The sequence below is a fragment of the Peromyscus leucopus genome, chromosome 5 (genome assembly GCF_004664715.2).
Source record: "Peromyscus leucopus breed LL Stock chromosome 5, UCI_PerLeu_2.1, whole genome shotgun sequence".
Classification (NCBI taxonomy): domain Eukaryota; kingdom Metazoa; phylum Chordata; class Mammalia; order Rodentia; family Cricetidae; genus Peromyscus; species Peromyscus leucopus.
In genome coordinates this window covers 85,867,413-85,879,753 of record NC_051067.1, presented here as the reverse complement: position 1 = coordinate 85,879,753, position 12,341 = coordinate 85,867,413, and the positions used below count along the sequence as shown (strand labels likewise).

General features: G+C 55.4%; 2 protein-coding genes across 8 annotated transcripts in view; both read right to left on the bottom strand.

Moving 5' to 3' along the window:
- The window catches only part of Cpne2 (copine 2), a 39,680-nt gene extending 36,508 nt beyond the window's left edge, over positions 1–3,172 (bottom strand). The window contains exon 1 of the mRNA XM_028871463.2: positions 3,012–3,172. The gene's annotated coding sequence lies outside the window, so the exon portion shown is untranslated. The remainder of the gene's footprint in view (positions 1–3,011) is intronic.
- A 5,501-nt stretch (positions 3,173–8,673) lies between these two features.
- Nlrc5 (NLR family CARD domain containing 5) overlaps positions 8,674–12,341 on the bottom strand; it is an 83,408-nt gene continuing 79,740 nt past the window's right edge. For 5 of the 7 annotated variants that reach the window (XM_037206095.1, XM_037206096.1, XM_037206093.1 and 2 more), the window contains 4 exons: positions 12,097–12,180; positions 10,812–10,910; positions 10,414–10,497; positions 8,674–9,959 (listed from right to left, as the gene is read on the bottom strand). In XM_037206095.1, the coding sequence (XP_037061990.1) occupies positions 9,857–9,959; positions 10,414–10,497; positions 10,812–10,910; positions 12,097–12,180 (370 nt within the window). In that variant the 3' untranslated portion in view covers positions 8,674–9,856. The other 2 variants (XM_028871464.2, XM_037206097.1) reach the window with 2 other exon arrangements.

Here is a 12,341-nt window from a genome sequence, read left to right as displayed (position 1 = left end):
TACATGGCAAACACCCCAGGGGAAACAGAGTGAGGTAAAGGGACAGGGATACGCCTCGCCCTCTAGTCTCTTCCTTGCCTGTTCCAGGGGACAGCAGTGTGGCTGTAGGTGGCAAGGAGGTACTCCAACGCACTGCACAGTCGTCTCCTTGACCTCCACGGGAGCCAGGCTCAGGAGGCAAAGGACACAGACAGGAGGCACCTCCAGCCCCGGCTCAGGCTTCAAGCCCTGGGAACCTTCAACGGTCTCTCCTGGACAGCAAGGGATGGCACACGGCCGGATGGTCACCGTCTCCAGCCGCCCCGCCTGGATGGCAGGGTGACCCAGCCGCCTGCTTCCGCAGAGTCCACACTGACCTTTCTGAAGCCATGTGCCACGAAGGGGGATGGCTGTTTTCTAGAGGGGTTCTGCTCCTGCCTCTGTGGCCCCAGGCTGCAGGGAAGGGGCAGGGAGGGCGGAAGACAGGAAGGCAGGAACATCGAGCAAGGAGCTTCTCGGCAGGCAGAGATACTGCCTTTCTAGACAGAAGTGCAGTTACTAGAGAGAGCTTCTGTTCAAGCCTCAGAGCCCAGTGAGGCCCGTGCCAGGTGGGGCGATGGGGAACCCACACGGGATGCACCACCTCAAACAGTGTTCTCCAGAACCCTCTTACCCAGGCCTCTGCCCCCAGAACAGCCCAGAAGGGCCATTGTCTGGATTCCAGGACTCGCCTCTGCATAGAGAGGCGGTTAAGCGCCCCCCCCCCCCCCAAGGATCCCGAATGCAGTTATGCGAATCAAGTGTACTAATATTCCCAGGCACAATGGGGGTGACAGCCGTTCCCCAGTGCCTCCCGCACCAGCCTTTGTCACCTAAATTGATCCTCACAACTCTCTTTAAGGAAACACACAATTACCCGGAAAGAAAAGGGAACAGAGGGTGCACAGCTCAGTATAACGCAGATAGAGAAACTGAGGCCCCATTTTGACCCTCTTCTTCATGTAGTCCCCTTGAGTTTTTAATGCTCACGCCATTGGGGGAAGGCTTGAAATATAATCAGAGACCCCCCTGAAGGGTTCCCCCCGCCCCCGTAAGAACTCCTGCCCCCTTCCCTGACTCTAGCCTCCCTACAGCTCTGCAAAGGGCTGATATTGCAGTTCATCTCATTTCACAGATGGAAAAACACCCAGGCCCAAAGGGGTGTGTGTGTGTGTGTGTGTGTGTGTGTGTGTGTGTGTGTGTGTGTGTGCAGGCATGAAGGCAGGAAGCGACACAGGCCAGGAGAACTCAAGCACCCACAGCCTTTGTCCTGGTGTTGCCATGCAGAAATGCATCTGACGAACCCTCCCACTCCAGCAGGCTGGGTCACCACCACCTCGGGACAGCCCCAGAGCTCACTGGGCCCCCTGCCAGGGTGGCAATAAATAAACTCACTCCTTCCCATTTGTGCCTGGTCAGCTTCCAAGTGGCCCTGGAGATGAACCCACTTTACAGATGAACCGGAGGCACGGAGAGTTGAGGCCACCATCCACCAGATGGTCACAAAAAGGTGTTCAAGGCCAGGTCTCCCACAACTTCCACATTGGGGCTGTCCATAGGCCACCAGACAGGACAGACAACCAAAATGCCTCTCTTCCTGTGAGAGAAGGGCTCTCTTCCAGTTCCGACAGCAGTGTTCTTGACCTCACAAGGGGAGTTACAGCCAGGTGACCAAAGGTCGGAGAACATAGGGCCAGGAGCCAGGAGGCACCTCTGGGCCCTGGCTCAATCCTCAAGTACCGGGGATCTTATACTGTCTCACCTGGACAGCATGTCTGGATGGTGACCCTCTCCAGCGGCCCTGTCGAGATGGCAGGATGACCAAGCCCCTCCACTTGGACCAGCCCACACCAAGTCCCCTCTGAGGCCATGCTCTCCAAGGCGAGGGAGCTCTATTCTGGAAGTTACGCTACTGCCTCAGCAGCCTGGAAGAAGGCAGAGGGAGGGAACATCTCCCAGGCAGGAAGGCAGGACCCGGACCCTGGCCTAGGGACTTCTCAGCAGACACCCTGCCTGGGAACAATGCCACCCACCACGGAAGCTGTAGATGCCTCAGAGGGCAGAATAATACCCCTCCCCACCTCTGGGTGACAGATCCACACCCCTACATGATGGAGATCTATGGTCAGAGAAAACAAAGGGCAGCTGGGCTAATCCTCAAGATCTTTACTCTTCCCCCAGAATACTTATGGGTCAGGAAGAATCAGAATGCAAGGCAGACCCTTTGGAGGGCCACGCAGTTCCGGAGTGCTATTGCACCTGTGACCTTGGGTACTCCCAGCCTCCCCCCCCCCCCCCCCCGGCTTACAGGTAGCCCCTTATCCAAAGACTAGCTTGCCTACCAAAGGTAGGGTGAGGATTGGGGAGGGGAGGGGAGGAGAAGGAAAGAAGAGCGTTAGTCTCCTTTATTTTTCCCAGGAGCATCGCTGCGGGGATGGGAGGGAAGGAAGAAGGCTTCTCGCTTCCTCTTCCACCCCTTGAAACACACAGGTGCTAGACAGCTTTTGCGCAAAAACTAGTTTGCAAACACACTCTGACTTCTGGAAAGCTGCCCAGCACAATCCCCAATCTCTTCTCTGCGGCTGGAGCAGGAAGTCGGCCCTAGGGCCGATCTGAGCAGGGCCGGGTCGGGGTCAGGGTGGGGTCAAGGGGTGAGCCCTTCTAAAGCCCGTGGCCCGCTCGCCTCCCGCGGCAGTGCTGGTGGCAAGGGGATGCCATCCCCGGACGCCCTCCAGACATCTAACGGAGGCAGAGGGTCCTCCCCAAACAGCTAGCCAGTGTTCTCGAGGCCGCCCTGTCACCGGCCCCCCGCAGACGGGCTCCCCCGCGTGGTCGGGTGGTAGCTGAGTCACCCGGGCGTGCTGCGGGGGGCGGCGGCCACGGGCGTTCGGAGTCCCTCCAGCAGCACCCGCTTCCCTCGGAGCCCCAGGCCGAACTTGGGCGCACGCAGTGCCCGGCCCGCCCTCGCCGCGCCCGCCACGGGCCCCACTCACCGCGCGTCCCGCAGCCTCAGCGTGCTCCGGGCCGCCGGGGCATCCCCGAGCGCTCTGCTGTCGGCCGGGCGGCGACGCGGGACAGGCTCAGGGCGCTGCCCGCGCGGCCGTGCCCACTCGTGCGCTCGCCCGGGCTGGGGCCGGCCCTCCTCGGGCCGCGGCTGCGGCGCGGGCTCCTCCCTCCTGTCGAGGGAGGATGTGGGCGGGAAGCGGGCGCGAGGCGGGCGCTTCCTGGAGGGGCGGCTCTCCGGGCTGCACGGGAGCTTGTCCTGCTCCGGGCTTGTGGCCCGCGAGGACCTGGACGCAGCAGGCTGCCACTCGGCGCGACGCCGCGGGTTCGCACCCAGCCCCGGGCCCGCCGCTCCGCGCGTCAGGCACCGCGGAGCTCCGCGCGCTGCTCTCAGGCTAAAGACGCGGGAACCCGTGGTGCGATCGCCCGGCCCGCGGGACCCTGGGGCACTGCCCGCGGCTGCCACCCCAAAACGTGCGGGGCGTAGCTCGGAGCCCTCGGGGAGACGCCCAGGGCTTGCTTCGGAGCTGTTGGGGCCGCGCTAGAACCGCAGTGTTTTTCTTCTTTTTTTATTTTATTATTTTTTTTTCCCTTTCAATAGCGTTTTCTTGCCGCCAGAGACTGGGAAGATGACACATATTCCCGTGACAAAGACGACGAGATAAAGACGTTTCGAGTGGGGTTTGGGCTCAACGGGAGAGCAGTTCCGCGGAGCTGAGGCCTCCCCTCTGTGCAGTCCGCTTTTGACCCAGAAGAGGCAACGGTTCTTAAGGGACTATTCTGTCGCTGGGCAGCTGGTGGCCACTCAGTGGTATTTTGTACCCTCCGAGCATGTTAACCACTGGACATCAGGGCCAAAGCTCTTTTAACCAGATTCCATGACGGGGGGGGGGGGGCGGCGGGGACCATGGCTGTCCAGAGATCTCATAGGCATGGCTAAAGCCCTTGGCCCTGGTGTGCACGGACTGCGCGGCTAAGAGTTAAAGCCTGGCGCTTGGGTTGTAGGTTTTTCTATTCCAGACAGAGGAGGGTTAACGCGGAGACTCACGCTGCAGCTATGAACTCCCTCTATGTCTGAGTCACAGGCACTTTGCAGCCTTAGAAGGGCCCCCACCAAGCAGCCCCAGGGCATAGAGCTTTGTTCTCTGTCTGCCTGTCCCTGGAGCATCCTGCCTTTCTCCAGATTCTCCTGTCTTCTTGCCCCCAAAGTCCTTGATGCTCTCTGCTCAGCTCTGGGACAAAGCAACCTGTGGGGCCTCTTAGAGCCCACTCCAGCCGTACTTCCTCCAGGGAGCCTTCCTTGATTGTCCTGGTTAGTCCCTGGCATCTCGCTGGCCTTTAGGCACTGGGGTAGAAAGTGGGGACTGGATAGTCTTCTCAAGCTGCTGGACTCTGGGAAGAAATGCCAGGTCCAGGTAGACAAACAACAGATGGATGAGAAGTTCAGGGTAAAGGCAAGTAGCATGGAGACCCAACTCAGCCTTGGCACTTGGCCAGCTCTCTTCTAAGCCCGGAAGAATAAGGGGATTGGAGTGTCCAGCGGGGAAGATGTCACTAGGCCCTGGTGGGGGAGGACAGAGTACCGAGGTCAGGGGTCACAGCAATTCCATTCCTAGGTACCTACTTACCCAAGAGAAATGAAAATGTATGTATGCACACACAAAGTTGAGCATGAATGCTTGCAGCAACATGGCTCACACGAGCCAGGATCCAGTGTGTGTCAACTGTTGGTAAGGGAAAGTTTGGCGTACAGGCCACAGGGTGGAATATTACTCACCCAGGGAAAGCACTGAGACATTACCGTAGGGATGGTTGCACAGGAAGTCCATCATAAAAGGCCACAGACTGTATAAGAGAGTGTCTGGAAGATACACATCCACAGAGGCAGAAAGGGCCTTGCGGGCAGAGCAGGGGTGCTTACTATTTGAGACAGGGTTTCTTAGAGGGACAAAAAAAAAAAAAAAAAAAAGGTTTCAAAATTAGAATATAGTTACGATTTGGACCTGGAATGTCCCCAGAGGCTCGTGTGTTGAAAACTTAGTCTGTAAATCATTTCCCTTTTGGGAAGTGATAAAAAGTTTAGGAGGTGGGGGCCTGGTTTGAGGAAAGGTCACCCCGGTCACGCCCTTGAGGGTGTCTTCTCCCTTTGTCCATGGTGCAATGGCTTCCCTACCACATCGCTGTTCTCTCACCGTCATGAGGTGTGACATGTTTGCCTCCTGGAATGTCCAATAGCAGTGGAGCCAGCATACCGTGAGCCAAAACCACAAGCCGGAGGAAGTCCCCCTTGTTGCTGACTCAAGTGTTTCATCACCTTGATGAAAAGTTGACAACAGTTGTGTTACTACATAAGCCCAAAGGACATGCATGCTTTAGAAGGCGAGGGTCAGACGTTGTTATATCTCAGTAAAGCTGCTTTCGGGCCAAGGACAGCGGTCGGGAAACACAAGTCAAGGGTTCGTCCCAGCTCAGTGTCATACACGGCATGCAAGGTGTGAGACTGAAAAGCGGGGGTGGAGGGTGAAGAATTGCCTTGCACAGGGAGCCTGGAGAGTTTTCTGTGCAGTTGGAGGCCTGAGCCCCTTAAGAGGCCCCTGTGGGGTGCCTGTAACGGCATGTGCTCCTGGGGTTTGTTTCTCAGCTTCTGGGTGTTTGGACCAACTGCTCAGAGTGACCCAGGTTGATCGTACTCTTCCTTTCCCTGTGCTTGTGAGTCGAAGGCATCCCGCTGCCAGGACCTGGCTGGGCCTCAGGTGTGTGGGAAGGGAGGGGACAGAGGGAGTTGTGATTATAATGTGTGTACCACTACCCTGAGTACCCACTACTCGCCTCGTGGTTCTGAGCTCACCTGGGCTCAGTGAGGGCAGTTTTTGCCTGGGTTCTCCAACAGTTCAGATCAGAGTCATAGGGAAAGTTTCTCAAGCTCAGGTGAGATCAGGAACATTCAGGCTGGTGTGGCCATAGCCAAGGGAGTGCTTTCTTCCACGGCCGATGATAGCTGCCCACCCACTGGTGACTAGAGGTGTGACCCACTGGTGACCAATCTGTGGGTCCTAGGCTGCCTGGTAATCTTCAGCACACTGGTCACAGAGAAGTCTTTCCTGTAAATTCTGGATGAGACCCTATCTGGCTGGTTAAAACAGAAACCAAGAGGGATACAGGACCATTTCACTTCCTGGGGGGACTCTTGTCTGGAGAACACCCGCACCAGCAGGCTGCTTCAATCCCCAGCCTAGGACTACTCCCAGATTCTCTTTTGGCTTCTTAGAAACGCAGAACACCAGTTCCAGGAGGCCCTGGCTTGCTGAGGCTGAACCCTCACATTCACTGCATACGGAGGCTTTTTTAAAAAAATATATAACTGAACCTTTATAGGGAGCTTTCTCATCAATTCCCCAAGGCGGGTTGGAACAGTGGCTTGCAGACAGCTGTGTGTGCTGGGAGACAGACAAAGCAGGAAGGCTCCAGGTCTGAGACAGAAGAGTAGCTATGATTCCCATCAGGAGGGTAGACATCCATTCCATCTGAACCCCTGGGATGATGAGCATGGGACTAGCAGCCCTGCAGGCCGACTTAGGAGCTCCCAGGCTGGGCCTCAACCCTCACATCCCAGAGAAGACCCTCACACTCCTCACTGGCCTACCACCTCTTTGGATTACATTTGCTTCTCTCTGTATTTTTAAACTGAGCCTACTCCGGGAAGAAACTGCCAGGGACACTGGGCCCCACTAGCTTGAGATGAAAACCTGCCAAGGCTCCCAAGCAGGTAGGCGGCAGGAAAGGAAGTTTCTCAAGGAAAAGAACAAGGAATTGGCATACAGACTTGAGGTGTGCCTAACCGGCTCTCTGCATTGCTGATCAGCCCATGTTTGAGTTTCTTGGAGTTTAGAATTTGGGCCGAGTCAGAGAGGGAAAGACTACCGCAAAAGAATGAGCTGAGCCGGGCGGTGGTGGCGCACGCCTTTAATCCCAGCACTCGGGAGGCAGAGCCAGGCAGATCTCTGTGAGTTCGAGGCCAGCCTGGGCTACCAAGTGAGCTCCAGGAAAGGTGCAAAGCTACACAGAGAAACCCTATCTCGAAAGAAAAAAAAAAAAAGAAAGAAAGAGCTGAAAAGGGGAGAGTGTCCCTGTGCTCTGGGCTCCCTGTCCTCGGGGACCACCCTCTGCATGTCACTTGGCCTGGCACTCTTGGTGGATGTGCCTGATTCTTTCCCAAATTTAACTATTCTGTCTTCGGTGTGCTGGCCCAGCAACTTCCCAGGAAAGGGAAACAGGATTTAGACCCAGGATTTCTCGGTAAACTTCTTAAATCCTCTACCTGCTCTCTTCCTGCCCATGATCGTGATGGGTGGCGACAGGTGTGCCCTGGTTCTGGCCCGATAAGGGTGTCCTGGTATGATGGATAGGTGTTTGGCACTTGGTCGGAGGACTTTCTCCTCATACTTGGCGGGATGCCGGAGACAACGTGGAGGGCCAAAAAGGTCAGGCCCAAGTCATCCTGGTAAGCCACAAGTATGCTTTGATATCCCAAGCTCCAAATGGGATGGGCACAGCCTCCAGCATCACCTAACCTCCTATGAGTTGCACAGCCTTCTTCCTGGTGAGATCCATCGGGAAATCACTGGTGGGCCAGCCTGCCCTCTAGTGGCCCTAAGCCATAACTGCACCCTCCAGGCCTGGCTTTTCACAGTGTGGTGGAAGGAGGGACTTGTACCTGCTGAGAGTAGGTACCATTCTGTCTCTGGGGCATTTCTGCACCCTTTATGACACTCAACCCTAAAAGAGAAAGGGAGCTATCCTGTAATCAGTACTTACTTTGTTCACCTTGCTTTCCTGACCTTGTGTCCATACAGGTGCATACACACACGCTTGTGTGCATGTGCTTGCGTGCGTGCGTGCGTGCGTGCGTGTGTGCGTGTGTGTGTGTGTGTGTGTGTGTGTGTGTGTGTGTGTGTGTGTCTAACCCGAAGAAATAGTTCACACCTTCCAAGATAGGCAGCAAGAGGTCAAGTCACATTTCATTCTCAACCATGTTGCAAATGTGCCACACACTTGGCCAGGCAAAAAGCCTGGTGTCAAGATGTCAGGGGAGGCGTTGTAGCAGCCCCAGGGATGCATGCCCCATCTAAAGGTCACATCCATGTGGCTCCATCAGAGTAACCTTGTACATTCAAGTGGGAGGGCTGGGCTAGCCCCTCCCTCCACCCAATAGAGTCTCTCATAGCCCAGGCTTTCCTGGAATGTAGCAGGGAAGGACCTTGAACTTCTGATTCTCCTCCCTGTGTAGCCCTAGGGCTGTGGTTACAAGCCTGTGCTACCATGTCTGGCTTTAGACTAGCTCCTGAGAAGCTGGAGTTGGGATTTTTTATGTACAAGTTCCCACATTTAAATACTGATCATTAATTCAGAAAATAGTTGAAGTATTATGTAGGTCAAACAAATGTGTTTCTATCACGTTATCTTCGATAACGGCCGGGCCGCAGGCGGCAGGTGAGGTACGGGGAGTTGCCCGTGGTCACGTGACCAGCGGCTTCCAGCTTCCACTGTCCATCCTAGCACACCTCTGTCACCTCTCCAGTTCTCCAGGCCACGGTGCGGAGGCGGAGCACTTCTGACCTCAGAGGAGTAGCAAGTAGTGCATCAGACACCAGCTGCAGGCAGGAAGACCGTCGCCATTTATTGATCACTTGGCTTAGAGTATAAGGATAGAGTGTAAGGACTTCCTCTTGGAAGTCACAACAGCCATGCAGTCTCAAGGGGTTTCAGAGTCCTGCTGAGGTAGTGGGTGGCCCAGTGGCCTGGCCTAATGTCCTGAAGTACCCATCCCTGAGCCCCTAGGCTTGGCTTCATACCTTATACCAGGAAAGAACAGATGAGCCTGAACTGTCCAGGATCAAACTAACTCCTAAGCCTGGGCTGAAAGTCCTTGGAAGGGAGGGCTACCTAAATAACAGAGGGGAGAACTGAGGCTCTCGCAGGAGGGGGCTTCGTGCTGAGTCCTCGGTATGTCCCACAGCCCTGACCATTAGGCTACTGGGCCAGTCAGTGTTCTCCTATCCCAGTCCCGGGCAGAAATATGCCCTGGCTTAGCTGCTCCAGATATTTTTATAAATACTTTTGAAAAAGGTACTGAGCATTCAGCCCAGGGTTTCACACATGCCAGGCAAGCACTCTACCACTAAGCTGTATCCCCAGCCCTTTTTGACCTTTTGAGACAGGCTCTTATTAAATTACCCAGGCTGGCCTTGAACTTGCAATCCCTCTGCCTCAGATTTCTGAACAGCTATGAGACCTATACTATGAGCCTAGCTTCATGTTTTTTAAATAGTAATAAATTAGCTCTTGGACTTGCCTGTGGTCCCTTGGCAAGCTGAGTGTTATGTGATATGGACAGCATGTCCTAGGTGGATTCCTGATCCCATGTACTGCCATTTACAGTGCTAAGAGCCACTGACCAGGTGCCACACTGTAAGTCCCATGTAATGGCACATATGACCTATTCTGTCACGAGTATGACCTTCCTACATCGAAGTCCTAGCGCACCATACATAGCCTTCCCTGTCATATGTCATACATCATAGTACTCCCATTGTGCCAATGTCCCACTGGTAACACATGCCATGTATGATGTATGATCCTCTTTTGGTCAAACAAAGCACTCAGTTCCCAGGAAAGCTCTCCCTAAGGACAGCGACAAGACAAATTCCCTCTTCCTTCCTGGGGCATTCACAGGATGCTGGGCACCAGCTGACGTTCTTCTGAGCCCCCTTTCCTGGTGGGTGGTGTGGTCATCACTGGGCTGGACCCAAGAGTCTTGAGAGGTCCATCAGGTTCCTCAGAGAGCCCGGGGCTGCTGGTCAAAGAAGGCGAAGTCCAGCCTGGGCTCCTGGCTCTGTAGACTCTGGGCCACATCGGCAGGAATGGGGTTGTTCCAGAGGCTGTGGGTATAGACACGGGCCTCAGCTCCAGAACTGTCCCCTCATCCTCTCGGCTCTGCTCCTAACCTACCCACAGGGTCACAGATCAAGTCCTAAAGCTGAAGAGTCATCCATGTCACCCAGTGGAGGCGGTACACACCAGTGCAGCCACCTGAGCATGGTGGGAGTCAGCTGTACCCCAGACTGTGTACTTTATCCACTCTTTAGTCCTCACCATCCTCCCAGGCAGGGAAGTTGGGGTTCAGAGACATAAAGTTACAGATGCCAAGTTAATGCAGTTGGCAGATAGCAGAGCTGGGATTTGATCCAGCTCCACTGGCTGCTAAATTCCTAGTGGAATAGTCTAAGTCTCCCTGGATAACCCTCAGCCCAGGCCCTGCCTCTGCCCACAGGAGACTGATTCAAACTGTGGGGTCTATATGGCCTTCTACCGCAAGGCCCAGCCCTTCATTACCGAATAACTGGAACACAGGAGCCCTGGACCAGCCCGTGAGCCAGGAGCTGGGCTCCACATGCTGTGATCCTGTTCTTCTCCAAGCTGTGCCGTGGACAGTGGCAGGGGAAGAGGAGAAGAGAGGCAAGCATGAGGCCAGGGGCAGGGTTTCCTTCTCCATGTCCCATGCTAGCAAGACCAGGTCGCCTCCTCCCACACTGCCAGCACATGGCAGTGGAGTCTGAGTCCTGGCAGGACAGTAGAAAGGCTGAGGACCTGAGCCCGGGAAGAACTAAGATTGGTAGGGGCTTGGGACCAGCCAGAGTGCTCCAGGACACTGGACAGATTCCTGGGAGGCAAGGGTAGCCCAGTAACCTCTGGGCTTATTTAGGAGGAGGGTCCCTTCTGCATTTCCACACCCAAGGGGGTCATACTCCACTCTCTTCAGCTGCCCCATCTGCGGCAGGACCTGGGCCAGCTCAGCAGCCACCTCATCACCAAGGAGGTTCCAGGACAGCCTGCAAAGTGGAAGAGGGGCAATCTCAGAGCCAAAAGGACAGCAGGAGGTAGCACCCGGTGCCAGCAGCATCAGGTACCAGAGATGTCACCCGCCAGGCACTTCAGTACCTACCCCTGAAGAACTCCCAGGGCGCAGGTGGTTCCTTCCTCCTACCTGCTCCCACCCTCTCCCCATTCCTGAGCAACCCATGTTCCTCAGAAACCACAACAATGATGCAATGTGCACCAAGCAAGCACCTCGCTGCGACGTCTGTTTCCCACGTGATAGCGTGGGTCATATTTTTCAATCTGTTTTTGCTTTAAGGAATTCATCTTCAATGGAAGCGTATGTCTCTACTGTCCGTGGAAGCTCCATGGGAAGGAAGGGTAAGTATTGAAGACGGTGCTGAGGGCAGAATTTCCAGTGGGGACCCAGGGTGCTCAGCCCCTTGCTCTGTTCCCACCGGTTAAAAGGGGAGGGTCAAAATCAGTGAGTGCTGACCTGTGGCGTAGGGAGGAGGATTAAGAACTGAGGATGGTGAGGACTGAGGGTGTAGCTCAGTGGCATGGTTCTCACCCGACATGCATGAGTTCTGTCCCCAAGACAGAAAAAACAAATGTCCCCAAACTCTTTAGGATGCAGATCTAGAAATCCTCTTGCATTCTGTGCCCTGTACTTGGGGAGTTAGAATTTTCTTCTTTTCAATGCCCAGGGCCTCAAGTCCTGGCAGGTCTGACATCTTCACAGTGCTGCCAGAATCTGAGGTCTGAGGCAGTGGGATGGCCAAAGAGGTCACAGCCAGTGGTTTGTGTATGTGTGTGTGTGTGTGTGTGTGTGTGTGTGTGTGTGTGTGTGGCTGTGGCTGTGGCTGTGGCTGTGGCTGTCTACCAGCTTCTACTGTGTGCATCATCAACAGCTATTCACAAGCAGTCTCCATAAACCATGAAAAGTACCCACAAGGGAAGGTGAAAGACAAAAGCCCTTTGCAGACCATGTGGCCCACCTCCCTTCCCCCCCACAGGTAGAGAGACTGGAAGGGGAGGTCCAGCTACTCTGTCCTGGGAGTGGTTCTGCACATGGGAGTAAGACTGGGGGGGGGGGGGAAGAAAGGGCTTCCCATCTCCAGAGCAGAAGACCAGCCCAGGGGCAGGGCCAGCCCCAGAGACATCTGCTTGTCCCAACTCAGGGCCCTCCCAAGCACTCACAAGATTTCTTCCAGGGCTGGGCAGAACATGAGGCTGGTGGCCAGGTGCTTGGCAGCTTGGTCATCAATTTTGCAGGAAATCAGGCTGGGATGGAATGGTGATGGCCCTCTGAGGCAGGGGCCACCACTAGTAGGACCCCCTTCCCCACAGTGAGAGCAGGAGGGACCAGGGTGGCCTGGCCCAGGGGGTAAATCTTGGAAAATCATCCTCCCCCCCACCCCCACCCCCCGGCCCTAAGTCCCATC